The sequence below is a fragment of the Solea senegalensis genome, linkage group LG15 (genome assembly GCF_019176455.1).
Source record: "Solea senegalensis isolate Sse05_10M linkage group LG15, IFAPA_SoseM_1, whole genome shotgun sequence".
Lineage (NCBI taxonomy): Eukaryota > Metazoa > Chordata > Actinopteri > Pleuronectiformes > Soleidae > Solea > Solea senegalensis.
This window is the reverse complement of record NC_058035.1, coordinates 12,888,382-12,913,895: the sequence shown is the minus strand read 5'-3', so window position 1 is coordinate 12,913,895 and position 25,514 is coordinate 12,888,382. Positions and strand designations below refer to the sequence as shown.

At 41.0% G+C, this 25,514-nt stretch overlaps 2 protein-coding genes across 2 annotated transcripts in view; one reads left to right on the top strand and one right to left on the bottom strand.

Annotated features, from left to right (window-relative positions):
- The window catches only part of cpeb3 (cytoplasmic polyadenylation element binding protein 3), a 34,915-nt gene extending 31,524 nt beyond the window's left edge, over positions 1–3,391 (bottom strand). Inside the window, 2 exon segments of the mRNA XM_044046340.1 lie at positions 2,011–2,439; positions 2,441–3,391. Coding sequence (XP_043902275.1) covers positions 2,011–2,439; positions 2,441–2,962 — 951 coding nt within the window. The 5' untranslated portion in view covers positions 2,963–3,391.
- A 1,727-nt stretch (positions 3,392–5,118) lies between these two features.
- On the top strand, positions 5,119–22,619 carry march5 (membrane-associated ring finger (C3HC4) 5). The gene is made up of 6 exons (XM_044046510.1): positions 5,119–5,555; positions 13,555–13,757; positions 20,722–20,852; positions 21,563–21,746; positions 21,907–22,073; positions 22,464–22,619. The coding sequence occupies exons 1-6, from the start codon at positions 5,512–5,514 to the stop codon at positions 22,578–22,580; spliced, it is 846 nt and encodes a 281-aa protein (XP_043902445.1). The 5' UTR covers positions 5,119–5,511; the 3' UTR covers positions 22,581–22,619.
- Positions 22,620–25,514: the final 2,895 nt, after the last annotated feature.

Sequence of the window (25,514 nt, the reverse complement as noted above, 5' to 3'; positions counted from 1 at the left end):
AGGGCAACTATGAGTCCATAAAAAGTTACTTGAAAACGCTAATAGATATAGACCGGTATTACATGTATTAATACATGTATGTGTATGGCTTATATGGCTGATCTTACAGGAGCATTTGAATTGACACAGAGGTCAGGTGACTCAGCCTGGGAGCGTCAGAAAGGAAGCCTTCTTAAAGATAAGAAAACAAACCCTGATCATTAGATTAAAGGGGTTAATGTGGTTAAGAAAAAATCAGCTACAGACTCTAAAAGTTTACCTTGAGGTGAATGATTTGGTGCTCATCTTTGTCATGTTTATCTGTAAACTATTTTTTTTTTATGTCAAACCACTGATTAAACACCATCTTTGTTTCAGTGGCTAATCAAAAATGTAATAAACACAAAATATTCATTAGTGTCAGCCCTAATTCTACCTCCAGTCGTCCTTGTGTCCTGCATCACAAAACCTGCTGTTTTCCAGAGTTTCATGTCAGTAAACAGACCACAGCGTGACATGTGGCCCCTTGACCTTGATAGCTCAAGCCGTAAACTGGCCAAGTCAAGAAAACACAGATTGCAAAAAGGGGAAGTGGGTTTATAAAGAATGGGGAAGCCTGACTAACACACACACACACAAAAGGCCATATATGTCTTTGGCTGGTTGGAATTTCACCCTGTGCCAGGCCGTGCTTCGTCTGCACATGCAGTCCTCTCTGTATCACCAGGTTCACATTTTGGCTTGTGCTCCCTTCTCAAGTCCCTGCCTTGAGAGGGGGAACAAGTGCTCCTTTTTAAAGTGAGCCAGCAACTTATAGGGGGGTTGAAGTCAGCTGGCTTTTTAATGTTGGCTTGTTTGTAAGTCAGTGCAGCTTAACATTGGGTGAAAGGAAACCATACAGTATCATGACTGTTCATGTTAGTGTAGAGTGCCTGCTGAAACACATTTATGTGAGACATTTTGTCCACTATCATCTGTCGACAGCTTACTGTGGACTCGTGTTATGTATTTTATTTGTTTGTCATATTACACCTATAGACTTAAATATACATCACTGAACAGCTAACTGCTACAAACATACTTGGTTTATTTTTCCTCTCTAAAAAGTCATTTTGACACTAAATTAATGTGAGACAACAAAAACACAAGATATGAAAGCACTTGAATTATGTTGATTTTTTTGTTGAAAGCTTCATTTTAACTCGTTTTTTTCATTTAATAAGTAAAGAAGCCTGCCTTCACTTAACGTGACTTCGACATCCGGGTTAAAACCCCGCCCATTACCAGCCTTAAACCAATCAAATGAGAGAGCCCATGTCGGCTTCAAAGTCCGTTGGAAATCTACTGAACTACAAGCAATGATGAAAATATGGCCTGGAAAAGAGCGAATTTTCAACAGAAGATCGCAGAGTCATCGCGCCTAACATACGAGTGCACAACATGTAATCAATTTTCTTCATTATCACTAGTTATACTAGTGTTGTCAATATGCCTGAGCATAGTCAGGTCTTCGTGGTCTGAAATATTACGAGGAGCACATAAACGCAGCACGAGCCCTTTAAATCTCACAGAGAGTAACAAACCGTGCACAGACAGCAACTCTTTCCAGGATTTTTGCTTTGAATGTGTAAAAATAACCGTCTTTCATGGTAAAGACTGCAAGGACCCACTAAAGAGTCATTCGATGCAGGACAATTTGACCTCCACAACATAATCTGTCAGACTGCATGCCATTATAACGTTACCAGCAAAAACTCAGTAACAGTAAACGATAAGCTTTTTAAGGAATATATGTCACAGCTATTAAATATGACTACATCAATTAAATATATATGTATTATCCTGTCTAATGATGTGGCTACAAGTCAAAAAAGGCAGCAATTGTGTATAATTTGAGACATACACTGATTAAATATGTATATAGACTAAATATTTATATATGTGTATATATAGGAAAGTCACTCTATATGAGTTAGTTGCTCATAAGTGCTCAGCAAATACAATTATACTAGGATAACCAAGTGTATTTACCTGGAAAGGCAGTATGTTGTTGCTGTTGTCAGTCCTGAAGCCGCTGTCCTCCATCCAAGGTTTGGGGGTGAGGGGCCCAGGTCTTGGAAACTTGGGGGGAGCTATAACATTGCTGCTGTAGGGCTTTTTCATAGGGGAGATGGGATTTAGAGGTGACGGCACCCCGACTCCAACACCGACCCCGACCCCTACACCAACGCCAACCGCCCTGCGCGGGTCCCTGCCTGCCTGCAGACCGCTCCATGGGTTGGAGGCTGTGCTCCAGGCGGCATTTTGGTGATTATTCCAGGCGGATGATGAGGCAGAAGAAGAAGAGGATCCTTTGCTGTTATTCATGATGGTTTGATAAGCGTTTCTCTGAGGGAAGGGGCCTTGGTTGGGGCTGACAGGAGATCTCCTCTGCTGCTGCTGTTGCTGCGGCTGCGGCTGCGGCTGGCTGCTGCTGCTGCTGCTGCTGCTGCGGGGTTACCGGCTGCTGATGCTGCTGAGACTGGGGAGCCTGCAGACCTATCTGCGGGGAGAAATTACCCCCAAAGACTGGGTTGACGTGGTGCGGGAAGTTCTGGAAAAGCATCGTCCCGTTCACGGAGGGGATTCCTTGGAAAAAGCTATCATCTACGCCGGCGTTTGTGGTTCCCGTGGACCAAGTGCTCCCAAACGAGGAGGACGGGGAGGAGAGGGGCCCGCCGGTCTCCTGCGGCTGCTGCTGCGGCTGCTGGTGGAAGCTCAGTCCGGGTAGGATCGGCGACTCCATGGGCACCCTGTCCTTACTGCTGACGTTCAGCACGGAAGCCGCTTGCTTGCTGCCGGTGGACGGGCTCTCAGAGTCCGATGAGGGAGAGGTGGTCTCCGGTGTCGGGGTCGGGGTGGAGGGAGGAGGGTCTGCTTGCGTCGGATCTTGCTGATGATGAGGCTGGGCTTTGTTTTTGTCCATCAGTAAATCATCCTGCATGGTTTGCTGAGCTGAAACGAGCGGAAACAGAGACGGTGAGCTGTTATTGTGACAATAATGATTATTGTTGTTGTCATACAGCGGACTCGACGGGCTGCTGTAGTATCTGATGAACTGGGACAACTCCTACAGCAGAGAGGGAGCAGGCGGCTGCAGGGCGAATGCGTGATCACCCATTTAGCCGACAAGAAGAGGAGAATGACAAACACACACACTCCACTCACTTCCCGAGACTAGGTACACCAGGACGACTCACAAAGCCCACAAATGACATTCACGGAGCATTCACGGCTGCGACATATTCACCAGATTTCGCCACGTCTCGTTTTTCCCTTCCACGCAGGAACTCCGGAGCTGCAATGTGAAACTGATTGTGTTTTTTGCCCAAGGACCTCCCCTGCTATATTCATTTACATACGTCAGTAAATACAGCTGTCCTTCAACAAGGTTAAAATACACTTCCAGCTTTACACGGGCGCGTCGACGCACACTACGCTCACGACGCTAAAATTATTTTACAAAAAAATGCACTTCACCGTTTTTTTATGAGTGACGCACCTGAGGCGCTTTATGATACCGCAAAAGATCTCTCGTTTCCCTTCAAATAAAACTGTCCTTTTACATTTGACCACAGTGACATCAGGGTGTTTTAAAGAAACATAAAGAAGAGACATGAGTATCCTAAAATGAATTATGGTGAGGGGTTTGATTATAGCGCAAAGACGGATCCGCATTGACACAGCCGCAGGTTGGCATTCACGCCACACAAGACGCAACTTGCATTTTTCTCCGGGCAATCATACAATAGGAATAAAGCCAAATGTGGAACATCACTCAAACAGGATGTCTTCGATTCAAACACTACCGATCATAATGAATCTTCCACACAATATTATCATTTACTTTGCAAGTCAGAGACAGCAGCGTCATGCAAAAGCTGAATTGAACACGCATATTCAAATGTTACCAGGCTATACGTCATTATTTGCGATTGGAAAGCCACACAGTTGCCAGACTATTAACATGACATGGCAGAACATCCAAGGTTAACATTGAATTTAAGGGAAACCTGTGAAAACACTGGTGGCTCATTTGCACTGCTTGGCTGCAGGAGAGCTAACACAGAGGCCTTTTCAATATGCATTAGTAAAGTCTTTGAGAATAACACTGACATATGAGAAACTTCTCATCTACATAATGGCAGTGGTACAAGTTGGACTTTAAATGCAATCGCAATAGCCTGCACTGTACACACCCAACCGGTTAATCCGTGTTTTCTTGTCCCAGAGCTGCGCTTCCAAGGTCATCAAAGCAGTACAATCAGCAGGCAGCAGTGTCTCACCTCAGCGGACGCTTCACAACTGACACTGACACAATTTGGACCTTCAAACGCCTATTTTTTACGCCGATGGATGCATTCGAATCACTTCACCGAGCTGTCTTTGCCTCGAAGTCCCCCTCTGATCCATATGTGTCCCCCACCACAACCACTGTCGCCACCACATAAAAGATACACAGCATACAAACACTCACTCACTCACTCACACTTGTGCCTGACGTGTAGTTTACCTTTATCGTTCACCTTTTTCAGACTCTGTAAATAAAGTTATTTCTGTTTGCCTCGCCTGAGTTTTAGATATGACAGACGAGCTTCGCTTGTGCCGAGGTAGTCAGCAGTTGCCCAAACAGCTGATTGACTGCGGCGCATGGATGATGCCGAGGAGGCTGTTGGGAAATGCAGTTCTTCACTCTGTAGTCGCTGTTCGCTGTGTGTATCAAGCTAGTAAAGACTGACAGTAGTAATGCAACCCATCTGTGTATATGCACATTTGAATTAAATGTCATGGGTCAATATATAACAGTACATATAAACATATTGCTTTGACATAAATCATAACAATATCTCGAACATTCGAGTACAGCCAGTCAGAAGTGATGAGAAACAGCAGTCTAGTCAAATTGAAACGTCTTACCATACGTTGCAGTGTTCTGTAGCCATATGTGGATATTCGTGATAGAAGTGTGTTCAAAGAAAACCTTAATTCGGAACATTAAGCTAATATTTTCTTGCCACAGGACGAGACAAGCGATATGAGACTACATTCCCCATGTCCCTTGCGGTGCGGTCCTTGTTTTGATGACGTAGGACGCACAGCCGTGCCTCTGTGCGTCATTTCAGAGAGGACCAGTCAATCGGTCACGTATTATGCGATGATATTAGTGACTAACAAGGCTATAGCCGATTAAAAGAGGTGTTTTTTACTCGTTGAAGTACAGCGGGCGCATATAAATGCTATACCGTGCACTGTCGCAATCGTAAAGCGGTAGTTTTATGCCAAATAATTGGCTAATTTGAATCTGACGCGCGGTGTCAACACAAAGGCCTATGTAGCTGGTTAGCATTATCTCCTCAGCTAGCTAGCAAGAGGTTGAACGCCAACCTCTGCTGCAGCAAAGTGACTGGCGTGTCATTTTAATGTTTTATATGTTACGCAGTTAATCTCTCCTGCCGAGAAGACGTTTGAGTGTTTTCTTGCCTCTCCGCTATAATGGAGGAAGACGGTGCAGTGGTCATGCAGCAGAATTTGGACAGGTGAGTTCAAGTTTATGGCTAACATGCTAATGCCAGCTACGTAGCTCTATGTTAAATGATATTGACAGGAGTGAGGGGAGTCACCGTGAACATCAAATATGCTGAATCTCGTTGACTTCAATGTGTGTTATCATCTCATGCAAACTGCTCACTTTAAACTCGGATTGGTCAACAATTAACCCTACGCAGGTGTTGTGTTTACATTGTGCAGGTACAGCACATACACTGTTTCGCCATAAAATGAACAAAGCACTAGATATATTTTGTAAGAACATATAACGGTGAACTTCATTTCAACGTTGTTGGCGTAATTCTCTTCGGTGTACCTTGTGAACCATAGACTTAACACGTTACTGTGTCAGTTGCATTACTGTCAAAGCATCTCAGGCTTGATAACAATTGACCCCTAGACAAGGCGGCGACTGTGCTGCTCAGTAATATTTCTGTAATTGTCACGGCCACTGCTAACGTCATAGTGGCTCTTAAAGAGTAAAGTGTTGCCTTATCATCTGGTTAAAAACGTACTGAATGCCATTGCAAGTTTAACTTTATTCACCTAGTCACATAGTGAACTATTCATAGAATCCTCAGACATACATAATATTTCAGTTACCTGATAACATATGTGAATTATGTGCATGATCAAACAAAGTAGAGAAAGTCACATTGAGTGTACTCTTAAAACAAAGTGTGAGTGGTCTTGCAGTCACCTTCAGGAAGACGCACTAGCAGTTATCACCTGTCACTGGGCAGAAATTGAGAGGTATTTTACAGGAGATGAACAAAATAGAAAGTGAATGCAAGTACTGAGGGGGAATTCCAATATTACTGTCACCTTTCAATCATGCCTCTTTAAAATGAAAATATGGACCATCATGAGAATCCACGAGATACAAAAGCAGTAAGTCTTAATTAGGATGTATATGTAAGTTTGCAAAATATGGTTTGGCAGGTAGGCCTTCCAGCCTCTGGGGTAAAAAAAATGATTGTTGAGCTTTTTATTGCGCCACAGCTTATGGATTTTTTTCTCTTTGCTTTCAGCTGACAATACAGCCCAAAGGGTTATAAACATTTTCAAATCACTTGCTATTGATAATTCTAAATAATAATTATAATTATAAATAGATAAAAATAATATATATAATAATAAATGTAAGATGATCAAAAAGTGGCCTGATTTAAAAGTTAAAGAAGCAGATTTTGCGTTTAGACATTTTCATGGAGAGAAAACAAACACTGAAGAACCTCAAAATATCTTTGTACAAAGCATCTATTACATAACGATTGAAGAAAATTATGTCATAATATATATTGTTCTTGAATTATTGCCCAGCCCTATTTTTACCTTAGCATTTATTCAGTGCTATCATAATGTAAATTGTAATTCAAGAGAATTAGTTCACTTACTTTGTGTACTTGCCTTTAATCTAACATTTTCTTCACACTGCTAAAATATTATAGCTGTCCAATCTATCTGCAGTACAGTCCTTTGGGGACATCACTGCAGTCTACACCCCTGCAGGTTTTTAAGCAGTACAATGTTGGGAATGTTCATAGCTGTAATGTCATTTTGCAAACATTGCAGCACAGTCATGTTAGGAAGACTTCCTACTTTTTTGTCTGTGATGACAACAGCCAACCACTATAGAACAGATAACACTTAGCAAGTTAGTATTCTTTGTTTCAACAGCACTAGTTTGTACAGTGATGCAGATCTTTGCTAATGCTACTCTTGGAAAAAAAGGTATTTATGTGTACTGGAAGACAAAGGTTGCTCATTTAGGGTCACACGTAATGTAATGTCATGTAAGATCACATAACACAGATTAAATTTACTTGAAAGTGGACAGGTCTCACCAACACATAGCTCAGCGTGATATGACTAACTTTAAGAAACTTTGTAGATCACTGCTAATGTGAATTTTCTCATTGTATAGATTTGATCAGTATAACCACATGAGGTTATTGGTTTTATAGGATGGTTATTGGTTATTGGATGGAGAGACTGGAAGAAATAGTTACACCCCTCACAAATAGAGAGCGTATATGCATTAAAATTTGGGCTTCATGTGATTACATTTGTGCTGTGTTCAGCAAAAAATGTTTCAAGAGGGTTCAGGTACAGTTTAGCCATAGTCAAGTGTTATGCTAACATGTCTTACCAGACCTTTCCATCTTTTGTGTAAGTGGCTGTGAGAGGATTCTGCTGCAATCCAAGCACATTGGTGTGCCATTTCTCTCAAAATAGTCTCTCTGGCATTTGATAGCTCAGGCATTTTTAGGAATTTGACACAGCATTTTATATCATTATTGAACTTTTACTTCGGAATCATTTCCCAAGCACATTGTAGGGTAGCAGAAAGGAAGGAAGGGCATTTGAGTTTTGTGAAATGTACTTTAGCTGTGTGTTGTGGGCGTGTGGCAGAGGCAATAACCCATACAGTGTTTGAGGAGCTGATAGCAGGAAGATGTATGTCATGTCCCCTTGCCCACGGTTATGTACCTAGCCTCTATCACTGACAAACATAAGGCTTCACAGGCTCTTATCTGGTCTGCCACAAGCAGCCAGCTGCCCCTGCAATGCAGTGTTTCTCAAATGGTTGTCGGAGACATATTTTCACAACAGTCTGACCTTTTTATTAGCTCTTACAAAACCTTGTTTTGTTGTCTAGATCACTAACACTGTTGCTCTTGTGTTAGTGGATATATATAAAATGTCCTGTGGACTTTTGAATGACCACGGGCTGATACAAATTGATAAAGTTCATGGTTAAACTTAAGATTTTGCATAATTGTGGTATTAAATATTTTCTATTTTATTATAATCCAGAGAGAGTGGTATTTTCTTTAAAAATACATCAGTTAAATATTGAAGCCCACCGGTGAATCAATAGACACCCATACTGTATATTTGTTTAGGGGTTGTTTTGCATAATACAGTATGTTTAAGTGGAGAGTTAAGCCTGCATTTATAAGATTACATGGATACAATTTGCCCTCATGGGTGCACAGTGAAAGAAGTTCTCACCTTGGAGAATACTGCATTGTCACACTTGGGGATGAGGACAGTTTGATTTATGACTACGGGCATTATCCAATCAGAAATGAATAGCATTTCAGCAGCTGGAAACTTGTGCTTAATTTTAAATTGGCATCATTAAAAGCTCTTGCCAAATGATGCTAAATGTCTTCAGTTGGGTGGTTTAGCTAGCAGACTTGAGCTGTGAAAAACACAAACCATGAGCTAAGGATGTCCTGTTGTACTGTTTCCCCAAACGTTTTACACCAGATCCTTGCCAGTGTACAGTTCCATTCTGTGAATATTTACAGACGTTACATTAATATTCACGTTTTAATGACAAGCTCCATATGTGAAAACAAAAATAAGAGTTTATTTTCTGTATTTATTGATTGTATTTCATCACTGGTCAGTCAGTGGTCATACACTTATTAATGTTGTTAAGTTAATGATTTTAGGGAACTAAAAATAAGAGTGCTGTTATTTGAGGTGTTGTGTTTTTGATATGCAGGACAGACAGACATTGAAACTGTGATGAAAGATCAGTTCACTGTCTGTTTTGCTGTGGAAAAAAAAAACTTTCTAGTAAACTTTCTCTAGTTCCAATGTGACTTACATACATAGGACTCACCTGAGACACAGGTCTCAAGGTATGTATCCACTGGTTCAGTGAATTCCATGCTTCCCATTCATTGTCACTGTAAACAGCTATGCAGTGCATTCTGGTAATGAAGCACTGAGTTTCAAGATCCTGTGCATCACATTGGCTGTTGCTCGTTTGCATGAAGTTGAAACTAGGCTACTTGCAAATCAGAGGCATATAAATCAGCTACAAACAAAGGCAGCAACAGGACCTGCATGGCATATTTCCCAGAAATCAGTTTTAAACAATGAACAATTTTGTCACGAAAGTCAAAGTTTCTAAATGAGCCATCATGTTTATCTAGTTTGACTGCCTATTGGCATTGCCTAAGCGTGTGATGCTGGGAAGCATGGCAATCCTGCTCATCGGGGCATGTATACCTTCAGGAGGGCAGTGTGGCCACTCTCATCAGTCCGGTGTGGACCCACTTCCTGTGAGGCTGCAGGTGCCACTTAGGGAGAAAAGAAAAGGTAGCAATACAGTGAGAATAGTTAATATCGTTCAACTACAACTAAAATTGTGAAAAATATCGATTCTCTATATGTTTGTGATTATTGAACTATTGTTTTTTATTTTATTTTTTTTAAACTTCACCTGCAATCTGATCATTCTTTTAACTCCTTTTTCAGAAATTTTGCAAGGAGCACCTGGATTGTGGCCAGTTTATGATGAAATAATGTTCTATCTACTTTCAGATTATGGCCCCATTATGTGGGATGACGCACAATAAAGATACAGTTCTGCACTTCCATAGCTCATCAAAATACCATTCACAGCTCAAGTGAGAGACATGAGTTTGGCCAATAGCTGCTGCTCAAAGTCCTGCTACTGCAGCTCTATCTTTTTGTATCAAAGTCACTTATGATGATAATCGTATAACAATCATCCATTATTGGTGAGTGCTCTGGTGAGTGGTGTTGTCACCAGAAAGCAGTCACATACTATAATTGTTTTTGGGGCAACCAGAAAACTAGTGCCTTCTACCCTAGATGTTGAAAAGGTGTTGATTAAATTGCTGGTGCCTATATGAACAAAAGATGTTATTGGTTTTATATCATCTTGCAGGTATGATGTCATTATGAATAAAAGGTTTTGATTTTTAACGTGAGCTGGGGAAAGCTATTGTCACATCTATGAATATGAATAGGCTTATTTTGAGCCGATTTCCACATCAAATTGCAGGCATTCTCTGTACATGGGAGACCATTTTGTACACTTGCACCTTAGGCTTATCTGCCAAGGTGCTCTGTTAAACAGGGTTGAGGCGACATCGAGCTCGAGATTAAAGTATTGCACAGAGGATAGCATTTCAGTGCTGTTGTATTAGGTCCTGTCAGGCTGTGGGGCTGGGTTACAGGAATAGGAGCCAGAGAATTTAAGGGAGCAGTGGGTTTTGTTCTCATCTGTCATGCTCTTCTGGAGGCATCTGTCCAGTGTTGTACTCAACTGCATATCTTCACTATGCATAGCTTTATCAATTGCTGTTTTCCTTTTCTTATTTGCCAGTTTATGAAAAATATTGATTGATGTAGTGCCATGTAGCTTTGAGAATTGTGCAGGCTCACTTATCTGTCAGATGCAAAGTTTAGGAGAGGAGTTACAGGGTGAATTTTGTAAGGGCAGTGGACACAAGAGGCTTAATGTTTCCGTCAGACTCGGATTCACCATGTGTGTCTGCCCTGGCCCTTAAACCGGCCATGTTATTCGAGTGCCTCGACCCAAGCGCTCCTCTCCTGCATTGTCATGTTTTATTCAGCATCAGGGGAGTGTTGGAAAAATCTTCCATTGCAGATAGGCAGCAACCTGAGCAAATAATCCAAGTTGGCCATCCACTGCCTTTCACAGCGGACCCCCTCTACTCCCCTGTGGCTGCACTAACAACCTAGACCTCAGGATGATGATGACAGAAGGCCACAGATTTGATATACAATATTCAGCTGTGGGAGCAGTAGGGTTGAATGTACACAGCATACTATGGAGTCAGCTACTAAGTACATTGATGCCAGTTTAGAAAAGCTGTCAAACTTGGGCACAATCTTACTTTATAATACAAATAATTTGAGTGACTTGAAAATTCACCAACCTGTCTAAGATTATGGTCATTTTTATTATTTCCTAATAGCAAACAGTGAGTTTGCTCTCACTGATGGAAGTCACTGTAACAGTCATGGACCCGAAGGGTATACCTTCAGTGTATATAAGAGTTCAAATAAAAATTGTACTGGTCTATACAGTATTGTTCATCCACATACAGTGGGACACCAGCCTGGTGAACATTTCAGCCAATTATACCATACTGATTAATTATGTAAAAGCATTATAATGTCACTGTTAGAAATGTTTTGTGTTAAGGTCAAGGGATGTGAATATCAAATTTCCTTCCAATTTTGCAGAGAGTCAGTTAAATTGAGAGACAGCACAGCAGGGGAGGAAAAAGTGGGAGAAAAATCTACTTCCATGTAAGTGGTAGAATAGAGGCTATACAGTGTTAGAAGGTGTATTGGGGAAAAGGGTAGAAAGAATGTGATTGGGTACTTCTGGGCAGAAGAAGGGTGTTAACATGGCACGAGGTCAGACAGAATAAGGCATTTGTCTGGATGTCACCAGAAAGGGGAACAATCACCTCAGTTCCTCTTCATCCTGAGATATCTCCCTCTACCGTCCCCTTTATTTTCACTCAAATGAATCCCATAGTCAATCTGGGGTTTTAGTATATGTGTGATTCATTTTAAAAGCAATGTCAGGGATGTAGCCCAAACTACTAGAAAATAATTGGTTTTCTATCCTTGACATTGGTTTTAACAAGTCGAGCCTGACATTTTGATATATGACCTGAAAACTAATTACCTTGTATTAGTTGTTTCCACCTGGCAGAATAAAGGACCTGTTTTTAAATGTGCATTGAACACTTCCTGTGGTCAAATATGCTTGACAAGCAGTCGGTATTATATCTTGTTTGCGTACAGAGATTATGTATTGATCTTGGGTGATTTTATGCATGGAGATAGAGTGATATTTTGTGTGTGTCAATCAAGGCTAGGGCTGCATGATATGAGAAAAATCTGCAATTTGCAATTACATTGGTCAATATCGCGATGATGATATAATTTGCGTTGAACAAATGTTAAGGTTGTCAGAGAAGACAAAGTCCATAAACTCCAGTTAGCACCACAACTCATTGTTAAACTGTAAATCCATACAAAATGGTCCTGTTGCACCAGCAAAAGTCCAGACGATCCAACTGAGTCAAATATTTATTCCACAACATGTTATTAGATCCATAAATACCCACGGACAGCTACTGCATCATCTTAGTTCCAACATCTCTCTTACTTCGGTTATACTTGTCTTGTTTTAAAATGGCGTTGAACACTTCACCTTCCATTGACACCACGTGACCTATCGGGAGCTTCCCTGCTCTGCCCACACCCTACAATAGCCAGTGAGTGTGTCTAAATGATGTGTCTATAGAACCAACCAATCCTAAGCGGCTCTTCCCATTTTTCATTTTTCACTTCCCATATTTTATACCCAACAAAGAGCTGAATCCGGGTGAATGCTTTGCGCATGTTAATTTGATGTGCGTGCCAGGCAGGCAACCATTTGAGAGACTTTGATAAGGGATAATGGCCTCACCAACACTTTTCTTACTAATACGTTGAAATAAATTGAATCTAAAACCAGACTTTCAATGAATGTTAGTCTTGTTCTTCTTCACTTTCTCTACATCTAGCACAATGTACCAATGCTCTGACACACATGCCTCAATGACTAATAATTGCTGTGCATTGTACAAGAATTTCCACAGCATATATGACAGTCCATATTGGTTAATTCTTTCTCTTCTGCCAAAATTGTACTGCAAATTCTGTTTTATGACTTTTCTTTGAGCAATCATGGTAAAGACAATACAGGCAACAAAGGACTGAGTCAGGAGTGGTTATAAACAAGGGTGCCTGCCTTTGATCTGTGCAAAGCAGCTCAAAGCTTTTTAATTAAGTACAAATACATTACCAAGGTAAAGAGACTACTCATGAATACATGAAGGAGCAAAGGGAAGAGATGGCAGCATTGACATGTTACAGACACCAAATGCAAAGAACGAACAACCGAGAACAAATGGCAATGTAAAAGGAATACTCCCATTACCAGTTTAGGTCCTGTAACTATACTATATTGTGTTGATGTACATTAAGAGGCAGGCATTCAAAATATTTTCAGAAACTTATCTGGAGAAATTCATTTATACAATAGTTATTTATTTATAAATCTACAACCTTATCCCTGCCCATCATTATGTGTCTCACCTGGGTGTATGTTTTTCTTTTTTTTTTAAGGAGCTGCTGGGTGTGCTTTGCCACAGAGGAGGACGACCGCACAGCAGAGTGGGTGCGACCATGTCACTGCCGTGGCTCCACCAAGTGGGTTCATCAGGCTTGCTTGCAGCGCTGGGTGGATGAAAAGCAGCGGGGCAACAGCACAGCTCGCGTGGCCTGCCCTCAGTGTAATGCAGAATACCTCATCGTCTTTCCTAAATTAGGTGGGTTGCATCTCATAAGGTATAGAAGTGGGAGTAACAACTTTAAAATAACAAAATGTCCCCTGAAGAGCCACTGTGGATTTAAGTCCAAATTTATGCTTTTTTTGTTTTTACTTGAAATATACATGTGGAGAGACTTTCTAATGCCAGGTTTATAAAGTGAAGTGCCATAACCTAGCTCATAAATTTCAATTTAATCTAGTGTTTTTTTTTCAAAACGTAATGACTACTATAATTTTCTACCAGCTGTCGACAATGAAACGACAGTATCAAGCAAATTTCCGCGAAATAGATTGCCGGGCTTCCTGGTGAGGGTCCTCTTAATAGTTGCTGCTTGTAACTGCACCCAAAGGTCTGAGAGATTTTCAGTTTGTCTTGCCGGAGTGCATGTTTGTTTACTCTGGAGCCAGCATAGGTTCTGTGGTGATCTGGGTAAATATTTCCTCTCAGCCTGTCAAGGAACAGAAGTGTGCTCACATGTTACACAGCCCAACTTCTGGCTGATTGATCAGCAGCAGTTTAGAGAAGCATTTGCTTCAATTATCTTAACACGTCAGAGTGACGAGGGCTCCATTTGTTCCCAAACACAAGCTATGACTCATGTTATGAAAATACACGCTATTCTGCATGCTCATTGTGGTGCTCAGTTTTCAGTTGCTGTCTGTCTCCGATCCCCTCATACCTCTTGAGTCTTGTCGTCATTCCTTGGTTACATTGAAGTTTGTGGTGAAAAAAATATTCAGTGCACAGCAGAAAAATAATGTCAGTCCACCATGAGGTAATGAATATTACATGACATGTTATTCCTTCAATTATATATTATATAGATATTCCCTCATGTGGACTGTTTATTTCGTTAGCCCTGGGTTCTAAGAACAACATAAGTGTTTTTCTTATGGATTAAAATTTGCTCTAAGGCCCAGCTGTGCTCATTGTGCCCCTGGGTAATTACTTCAGATGGTGTTATGGGTTTTTAGGCGGTACATTTTGAACTTGGGTTCAAACTGTTTTTTTTAAAGTTCGAGTTTGAAAGTTTGAACTTTCTCTCCAAAGTTCGAATGAATGTCTAAATTTAGGACAACAAAAATAAGACAGCCCTGCTCATGAACACTTGCACATAGATAAGGTGAATAGTTCACACATGCAGAGGGACCTTCCACTACTGTCTTTCGATGCAATTTGGAACAGGAACTGGCCACAAGTCTTCAGAAGGACTGGCCTCTCTTGTAAACAGGCTCATGTTTATTTATAGTGACCGAGGCTGTGCTGTCACTCACACTGGTGCTATAAGCAGAAGGCGGCTCAGCTTCTTTAGACACTTCCTCCTTAGAAAATAGCCCTGTATATGTCAGTTTCTCCCTCTGAGAGCAGAGTATTGGCACTTTGCTGGGTGTTTGCAAATATTTCTCTACGTCATGTAGCGTGACCTTTAAACACATGAAACATGTGAATTAACTGTTATATATTACCAATTCTTTGAACAACTTAGAAATATCTGTATTGGATAAAATTATGTGGTGTCAAAAATACGGTACTTGCATGAGACGTGCAATATTGTCTTTTATGTTGTCCCTTTTTCCAAAAAGCATAAATTAGAATCCACTGGCTTGATTATACTTTTAATTGTTCCTTTTCCTCCATTTTTGTGGAAAGTTTTGAAAGTCTTGAAAGTTGTCCTGCAGTTTTGAGAGAACCCTCACAAATGTGTCATCAAAATGTGCCGTTTGACTGGAAATAGTTTACTTTGTCTTTTCTAAGTGAAAAACTGTGGCAAAACAATTATGTGAAACTGTGAAAGAATTCCTGCAGGAATTAATGTGAATCACAAATCAATGGCATATGGAATTTCCTACCTAAACACAAGAGAAAAAGATAAACAAACCGTTCTTTTTATAACTGGTTGTTATAAAAAGGGCTGGCCAAGAAATTCCTAACCACATCTACATCATAATGATGTGTAGTTTGGTCAACTCTAGGGCTTTTTGATTAGGGATGCAATGATTTATAGATATCTAAATGAACTGTCATTATTTTAACACTTGATTAATTGGATGGAGTGTTTTCTTTTTATATAATTAAAATAAATAGTAAATAATAAAGAAATCATTCAAACAATTTTGGTTTTTGGACAAAACAAGACATCTAAGAACATCATGTCAAGGAAGGTTTAGGAAACTGATTGATCGAGAAAATATGCGGCATATTATTTAATTATGTAAAAAATTGTTAGTTATATGCTGTATTGTTAGTAAGTGAAATGTTAGGTGTATATTTGTTGGGATTCTCTCAGTTTAGGTGATGGAGTATGAGTCTGTGCTGCTGTACTGTGAGCCTGTTGAGGAAAAGACTCTCCTAGTCTGAAGTTTCAAGTCAGAAATATGTGTTATATTTTAACCATTCTGTGCCATGTAAAATATGATTATTTTATTAAGGTCTAAATCTTAAAGTTACTGCAATCCTCCAGGAGGGATGTATTTCAGAAAGACTTGTCAGAGTGCTAATACTTTCTGTTAAACACAGAAATAGGATAACGGAAGACTAAATTGGAAAAGGAAGTGGTCAGTCATAGTTTGTTAACCTGCCACTTAAGCTGATGAAAATAATTCTGTTTCTGTAAATAAACAATGCTCTTGACAGCAACAACTTTTCCCCCAAGGGATGAATTTCTCAGAGATTTGTAATAAGTTATTTGCATAGAGTGAGTTAAGTAAACCTGAGAGGCATCTCCACCACAGGGAGACATGTCGGATGCTGAGGGAACCGTGATGCTGGATGTCTCTGGTAGAATGGAGTCGGAGTAAAATTGGGTCACGTGAAGAGCCGACAGGGCTCATCAAAAGTTGAAAGGAGATGAGTCGGGTGATGCTGCCGCTCTGCTGTTGAAACTAGGAAATCACAGATGTCCTTCAATGTTTCACAGTGTTTTGTTTATTTGTTTATATTTTGTTTAGCATATTTGGCCCAACATGACCTTAAAGCACAAAATGTTCTAACTAAAGTTCTTAATGATAGTTTTAGGGATAGATTTAATTTTCCATTCATTTTCTTTCCCATATCTGTATTGACTGGTTAGATACATTCTGAAGTGTATTACTCTACAGTATCTTGTTTTATATGACGGTTTCTCATAAAGCAGGAGTGTACATTTCTCCACATTTTACCTGAGATTCTATTAGTAACATTGGTTAAGACTGGAGCTGCAGGAGACACAGGGCTCAAAGTAAGCCGGACTACAGCGTTGTCTGTTTTGCTGCATCATTGCTGCAGTGTTTCCTTTTTATATTCCGTCCATGCGTTCTTTATTATAGCTTTACAGAGTCACTCACACCTTATATTTATGATTTGTGTGTTGTTCAGACAAGCAGTCGCTGTACTGTCTTTATTTTGAATATACTGTAATTTTACTGACTTGGCCTATGTATCTGTGGTATTCAGCAGCTTTAATCAGACCTCAGAATAATAGCAATTTCACAGCTTGGTGACAGCACTTGGATGACAACTTTTAAGTTGATTGATGGTGGCAGAGCTGTGGACAGGTAGAGACAGGGAGCACTGTTGGGAAGCTGCTACTCTAGTTATTTTCTCATGGTTGCCACTGAGGCCAGCTCATTACTACAGGTATGACGGGCATTACTCACGCTTACCTCGCCTGGTTGGACACTTGCCTGCCACCGGATTAGATGGAGGTTGACTTGGAAGCCACAGATCAACATTTCTATTAACCTAGGTTTTGATTGTTTTCACTGGCAATGCAAGTAATACTGCAGCCCACTAAGAGCAGTGTAGATGTGTGCTGTCCTGGCCACCAGCACCTGCTGCAGAGCCAAAGCCAACCTATCATGCAAATTTGGCTGGCAATACACCACAGAGGGTGGTGTGTCCTTGCTGCTTTGTCTTTACATACTCATTCCCTAGCGAGAATAAACAAGCCAGCTGGAACAGTGTGCAGAGCCTGTGTGCCCATTACTGAAGACCTGCAGTTGCACTTTTCCCTTCTCTCCTTTACTTCCCCTTCCCTCCTGTTAAATTATTTTAATTATGAAATCCGTTGCCAGTGGCTGAAATGAATTGCTCAGCTCCGTCTTGCCAGTGGACATTAGAGGCGACCTGGTTCTCTTTAGCAGTGATGTCGTAGTGCTTGGGCAGGGTGAAAGCGGAAGAGATTCCAACACTGTCATCAAAACATGCCATATAAATGTGCTTCAAGCCTAGCAAGATCCATCTGGATGGTAAACACAGATGCAGTAATAGGGAGCTTTGGAAAGCATCAAAAGGCTGGCAGTAGACAGGAGAGGGCCGCTATGTTTATGGCTACTTTAGAAATAAGTGTGATAGTTCCGTTGTTAGTTAAAAAGCTTTAGACGTGCCAAATGCTTCTTGGGCTTCTTCCTCAACAAGTGGGCTGGAACACTGCTGAGAGAAATCTCTCTCGCATGAGCTGCTTAAAATACTACACAGAACTGTGCCCCAAACTCTTGCTTTTATAGAGTGACTGTACTCGGCTGTAGAAATAGGTTTACAGCTAACAGTGGTTGAATTGTACACAACCTGTGGCAGGTACTTATGGGTGACGCTTTGATGGTGGCCAGGCTGTACAAACAGCTTCATAAAGTCCATCCTATGTTCACAAAAAAAAAACCCAAAAAAAATGTCCAAAAATGAATGATTTTGGAAAGCTGCTGCTTTTTTTACACTTGATATATAGGTTAATGTTAAAGTCAACCTCTCACCACATTGGTTTTCCATGCAATGCATCTTCCGAGGTGTTCACATTCACTCGATCAACATCAAAATAACGCTGAGATAGTCGGCCACCCGTGCCAATAATCCCTCCTACCAGCAGCCTGTGACGGTCTATTTTGCAAAACTGTGACCCTAAATGTCACCCGTCTCATGAGAAAAGTCGCTGACCTCTTGACCACTTTTAATATTTTCCTGCATCATACATCAATTAAATTAAGCGAAAATGTTTTTATACCCATGCTTCAAGATTATATTTAAATTTAGTCCGTATTTGAATTGTGAGCCAGAGGCAACAGCTTAAACATTTTGCTAAATATTTACTTCCACTAACTGCCAGGTGTATTTGTCGAGTGGAAAACAGACCCATCCTGTTCAGCCAGCACCATACATGTTTACCAACAACTGATTTTAAACACAAATGACTTTTTTGGAGCTATTTTTAAATATTCACAACCTTACTGCCACCCACAGTAGAGGTAGAGAGAGAGAGAGAGAGCGAGAGAAGCATTTCATTAACTAACTACGTACTTAATTAGGTTTAAATACTTCTTAATAAAACTCCTTTTTACACCATTAAGTACTATTTCCACACAGTGTGACCAAGCCAACATCAGTGATATCTAAGATTATGCCCCACACTTGAGGATAATTGGCCAATTTGTCCTGTAGTGTGAGTGTAACCTGTACAAGACTCCGTTGATTCCGTCTTCACAAAACATCGCACACACAACAGCTATTAACTAACAACACTGACAGTCCCCCTCCATGTCTGTTTATATTCTGAAGTCACGTTAAATCACGCAGGTTTCTGTTTGATCCCAAATCCCTGGAAACTGCTCCCTGAAATGGTTTGATTCAACACCAAGTGCGTGGTCCTGCATCTTGACTGGAACGTCTAGTCTGTTTTAAAATCAAGTCAGGTTTGAAATGTGTGGGGCAGGCTTTGGGGATTTCTAGTATTTTCTTTTTCATTGAGAAAGGTAAAACTACTGCTTAAAAACTTCATCTGAAATAATCAGTCGGGCCTTAAGTCATCAGCCAAAGATTGTTTTTAATCAACTCACTGAACTTATGCTAGCTGATTTAGCTGGCTAACTGCAGCAAGTAACATCTGTCATCATTTGAACTTCTCTTTTAGCCAGAAAATAAAAAAAGGATGGGTAAAATCAGGAAATAATTTAGTCCCAATTTTAACAGCGTATATGAGGATGGAAAGCTTGGCAGTTAATAATAAGGGTAATAAAGGGCTATATGATCAGTCAGTGACATAAATCTCTCATGTGAGACACCCAGAACTGTTCATAGTTTGGCAGAACATTGTGTCTGTGTTGGACGACACATCAGTGATGAAAATATGAACGAGATGGAGCAGAAAATAGGTAATAGGGCCTTTAAACCCAGACAGCTGTGTGCTGCTGATCTCGTCATGGAACTGCGTCACATACACTGCTGTGTTCTGTGCCTGTTCCACAGGCAGCATCCTGCTCGCCTCCCACTGACTCCTGGGCGAGTTATTAATAGCACGTGGATGAGTCTGTCTGAATGAGGAAATCAGGTTGTCTTCCTGTAAATATTACATGATTTCCCTGGAGTCATCTTGGAATGCCAGAGAGGAGGGTGTAGCAGAGTTTTTTATTTTTTTTTATTTTTTTCAAAGATCTTGCTCAAGGCAGGTTTGGATTCAAGATTAATCCTCATTACTTGCCGAGAATCGGCCCAGTTATTTTTAATCTGGGTGGAACCTGCCTGAGAGGCTTCTCCCAGTCTGTCAATAAAGCACAAGGTGTGCACCCATACCTGTCATGCTTCAAACTCTGCTAAAGCCTTCAGGAACAAACGGAACACATCGTTGCAATTTTCTCTTCCTGTAAACCACCTGATCACACATTGTTTCTCCCTGTGCTTCCTCATGTCTTCATTTCTTTGACTATTTTAAAGATACTTTGTGTTGTGTTGTTCCTCCTGCACTTGACCTGTCAGCTCGACTCCCCTCGCTGATGTTGACGTTGAGTCTGTGTTTCCTAAAGCATCTTACACTTTACTTTACTAACATTTGCTCAAGTTTTTATTAATGGGTGGATGATAAACAAAGGTATTTTAACTGTTAGCAGAAATGTTGCTGTTTCGCTTAAAAGAGGATGTGTACCATCAAACGCTGACACTTTGAAATTAAAGTTGTACGATGTTCCGTTTCTTAGCTCCTCGCTTTTCTCTCCTTCAGGTCCAGTGGTCTACGTGCTGGACCTCGCCGACCGGCTCATCTCTAAGGCAGGACCCTTTGCGGCTGCTGGCATCATGGTGGGCTCCATCTACTGGACTGCTGTCACATACGGAGCCGTGACCGTCATGCAGGTCGGATCAATGATAAGAACCTTTTATGTGCACCAGCAAATGAAACGTATACTTGGAGTTAGTCGTACGGAAATATAGATAATGTGCCTGTGGTTGAGTCATAATCACCTGATGTGTTAAGTGCTTTGAGTGGTCAAAACTATGAAAAACAGACCGTCATTAACACTGACTTAACACAGACACGCGCTGTCACTCATAGCTTTCAGCAGGGACAGAAAGAAAAACAGAAATACTTCATAAAAATTCATGCCGGCTTAAAGTCATCAATATCTGAAGAATATGTTAACTGCTTTTCTCTCACTTAGACGTTTTCTGACTGGAAACTGAAGTTTGTCTCTCCTCGCACCACAGTCCATCAAGAAAATCAGCGATTTTACATCATGGCACACAGTTGTTAGTCCACTGTTGCCTGCATCAGTAAGTTCAACTGTGTTTGAAAGTCTGTACCGAAGGCAGCAGTAGATCCGCAGTTAAGCCTCATATTAAGCATCTAAGTCTTATTTTTCCTTCTGTCCCTGCTGGCGGCCATGTCATCGGCGAGTGTCCGTGTCTCGGCCGTCACAGAAACAGTGGTGCGCTCTGCATAATCAGTGTCAGTGCCTCACACAACCACAGCTTCTACAAACCTGAAGTGTCCCTCAAAATGAAGTTGAACCAGCGGTCGTTGGTGGCTGTAGTTTTCTGCTTAAACCGCGCTCTCTGCTGTGCAGGTGGTGGGTCATAAAGAGGGCCTGGACGTCATGGAGCGGGCCGACCCCTTGTTTCTGCTCATTGGCCTGCCCACCATCCCCGTCATGCTGATCCTTGGCAAGATGATCCGCTGGGAGGACTACGTCCTGCGTCTGTGGAGGAAATATTCTAACAAACTGCAGATCCTCAACAGTATCTTCCCAGGTCAGGACGCACAGTCGTGTTTGATTTACAGCCAATAATCCAGGAATAATGTTTTTCTTTTAAACCCCGTGTTGAAAATGACATTCAGTTACACTTTGAATGTTGTGACGTAAAAAAAAAAAAAGGTTTGGCAAATACAATTTGTTGCACATCTGTGCAGGGATTGGCTGCCCGGTTCCTCGGATCCCCGCAGAGGCCAGCCCCCTCGCGGACCACGTGTCGGCCACGCGCATCCTGTGCGGCGCCCTCGTCTTCCCCACCATCGCCACCATCGTCGGGAAGCTCATGTTCAGTAGTGTCAACTCCAACCTGCAGAGGACCATCCTGGTGGGTTCCGCTCACACAAACACGACTCTGGAGTCGATAACAAACCTGGCTGTCGAACACATGATTTAGGAACGTGACGATGTGAGGGGAAGTTTCTCCTGCTATGTTCTCACCTCAGACATTAACCAAATATTACACAATTACCGTCACCTTTTCTAATAATCCCTGCCCATAGTTGGACAGAAAATGACCAGTAAGTGTGTGGTCATAGAGGACAAACCACATTCAGAAATTCATCTTCCTTCTATTTGTGCTGCAGCTAAATGTACTTGTGTTTATGGGATGTGAGCATATTTCAGTTAATGTGATGCGAGGTTAGCGCAGCTTCAGTGGCTTTGATGTTTGGAACTTTAAATTGCTCATTTCGTGTGTTTTGTTTTATCTGTACAGGGAGGCATTGCCTTTGTTGCCATCAAGGGAGCGTTTAAGGTTTACTTCAAACAGCAGCAGTACATGAGGCAAGCCCACCGTAAGATCCTCAACTTCCCTGAGCAGGAGGAAGCCTGAGGAGGAGGAGGAGGAGGAGGAGGGAGGAGGGAGGACGGCTGGATGATGGACAAAACACATACACACTCACAAACACACACACACACACCTCTGCTGCCGTTGGGAGGGATGAAAACATCAGAACCAGAGAGGGAAGTGACTTTAGATCAGCGCCATCCTCATTTATCTGCTCCTCATCCACTTCCATCACCTGCTGATTTTAATCTTCTGATGCGGTTGGATGAAGACGGATCAGGGATGGAAAACACACACACACACACACACACACACACAGACACACAGACACACACTCTAACTACATGAAGAACTTGTGCAGAGTGGATGTCGCATAACTAATAACTTGTTGTGAACTTAATTGTATTTTAAAGGAGGAAAGAGAGAGAAAAAAATGTGGGGCGTGTGTAATTATGAAGTTTTATATTAATAATAAATGATTATTTTATAATGTTTATTTTGCAGATTTAAAAAAAAAGAAAGAAAGAAAAGAAGTCCCCTTTTGCCAATGTTAGAGGGTTCATTAGAATGAGGAAACATTTGAGTTTAGTGTGTGGAATGTATTAATAATTAAACAGTAAAACGCGTGAAACAGTTGAATCATGACGCAGTGCATTTACTGCAGTCATGAAGAAAACGTCCCGAGCTCCAGACGCTGACCAGAGGGGTGATTTTTATTTTTGAATGTTTCCTTCGCATACGCTGGCAGTGTGTTCACGTCGTGTAGCTCTATCTTATCTATGGAGTGTATACAAGTGCTGTTTTGTTTTTGAGCCCCTGTTGCCATGACACCGTCTTCACCAACTGTGTGGACTTCTTTTTGTGCTTTGATGGGATAACAATTTTTTTTTATTCTTTAAAGCTTTGGGTGACATTGGACATGCTGATCACGGTGTGAATGTCTGTTTTTTTGCTTATTTAAAGTGAATCTTTTTTTTTTTATTCTCATCATGTGACAGTTGGACTGTAGCTCAAGACAGGCTGTTGTTGGAGCAGACAGAAGGCAGAGATGATTTCAAAAATGAGTAATTAAAGCAGCCAACACATTTTCTTTCCCTTCTGCTTCCACCCCTGAGCACAGAAATTAGGGAGTGTGATCTTTGGTACGTGCACAATAAATGGGGTACACTGAACCTGAAGCAGATCAATGAATATAATAGAATGCATTTGAGCTAATAAAATATGATCAGTCATATTAATGAAGCGAGTCTTCCGTCTCGCTCTACATTGACATGAAAAGGTTTGTTTTCATGTAAAGAACTGTTTGATTCCTTATGTGGCAAAGTTTGTTTTTGCTGCTTTCTGCCTCTGGACACACGAGAACCAAAAGTATGTGACTTCCTGTGAGGAGGCGGGGCTTCTAGCCGACCACTCTGATCATGTGAACTGTGCCTACTTCTCACACGCACACACCCCACTCCTCCCACCTGCAACCCCACAGCCTCTTCAGCATATCCATGAAAATAAAGTGTCCACTCTGCCAAAAACAAGTGTGAACCGTGTTGTACAGCTGTGGCTTCAGACTCTAGAGTTTAATGGTATCAGTTCTGTGAATAAATGTATTTTTCCAAAAATGCTCAAGTGTGTGTGTGAGTGACTAAGGAAACATACACAGACACCCAGCTCCATTTAGTTGTTTATTAATAATAAATGCATAACGAAAAAAAAGTCAAACACATCCCGCATCATCGACCCATGAAATCAGCCAGCCAATCACAGTCTTGTGTTGACATGCAAAAGTAATATAATTAAAAAAAACCCACACACATCTGATTTCCTTAATATAAACCAAACACTTGGTACTTCACAAGGTTAACAGTGCACGGCCAAAACAAGCCTGATATGTAAAGATGCTAGTTCCTTCTGAACAGTGTGTGGAAAATGCTTTGTCATTGTTCACACACACACGGATGAAAACCTGCAGCATGACACTGCTGGTTGTTAGTTTTTTGAACAAAGTAGCAGTTCCTAATGAAAGGGGTCTAACTTTGTCAAATAAAATCAATTAAAAAATAAGGTTTTAATTGGACTCAGTAAAATGCTGGAAAACATTGAAGAACCTTCTGTGAAAGCGTCACGTGAGCGTGCGATGAACTGGACCTGAGAATAGGTTTAGTGAGGGAAAAAGAGCTGGTGAGCACCTGAGAGCAGGTCACGCTTACACGACACTGTCATCAGTTATTATGTGGATCCAGCCGCTCACTCCTCCTCCTCCTCACACTGTCCACATGGTGATGTTTATTGCTTTGAGACGTGCATAAATTCAAAGAGAAAACCAGACCGGACGTTTTCTCTAAACCTCCCGCAGACACCAACATGCAACGGGTCCTTTTTAAAACCTATAATAAGCCACTGCACAGTCTAGTCATTGTTTTGTTTTTTTTCCTTTTAAAGGAATCTGCCCCGGATTAGACCGGGAGAGGCTCAGTGCAGCCACATACAAAGTAAGTGATGTCTCCACGGAAAAAGGCACAAGCTGCAGCAAGACTGAGAGGAGGATGACGTTTTCCGTACAGCAAAACAGATTGAGGGACAAAATTAAATAATCCAGAGTCAATTTTTGTAGCAGGTATTACCTATAAATGAATTACTGTGCATTACAGATTGAAGTGTTTTTATATTTTAATCATTTACTAATTAAAAAAAACCCAGCATGGAGGTGTGTGTGTGTGCCCCTGAGATGTCTGAATTACATACTACTGTAAAATGCATTAAAAAATAAAAAAAACTATCCACAGGCAGGATTTTTTTTAAAAAAAAAACAGCTCTTCAAAGGATCCCAACATTTTACCAGTTTCCAAAACAAACAAACAAACAAACAAAAAAAAAAGAGTCAAATACTGAGGATTAAAACCATCACCGTGACTCAGACTTCATTCAGAAATGTGTGAGCTTGAATGAAGTCGACCAAGTGCATCTTTTTAAAGAAAAGATTTTCAG

Coding starts and splice junctions, on each gene's coding strand:
- march5 (XM_044046510.1), top strand. CDS start 5,512: ATGGAGGAAGACGGTGCAGTGGTCATGCAGCAGAATTTGGACAG. Junction 5,556..13,554: donor ATGCAGCAGAATTTGGACAG/GTGAGTTCAAGT, acceptor TTTTTTTTTAAG/GAGCTGCTGGGTGTGCTTTG. Junction 13,758..20,721: donor CATCGTCTTTCCTAAATTAG/GTGGGTTGCATC, acceptor TCTCTCCTTCAG/GTCCAGTGGTCTACGTGCTG.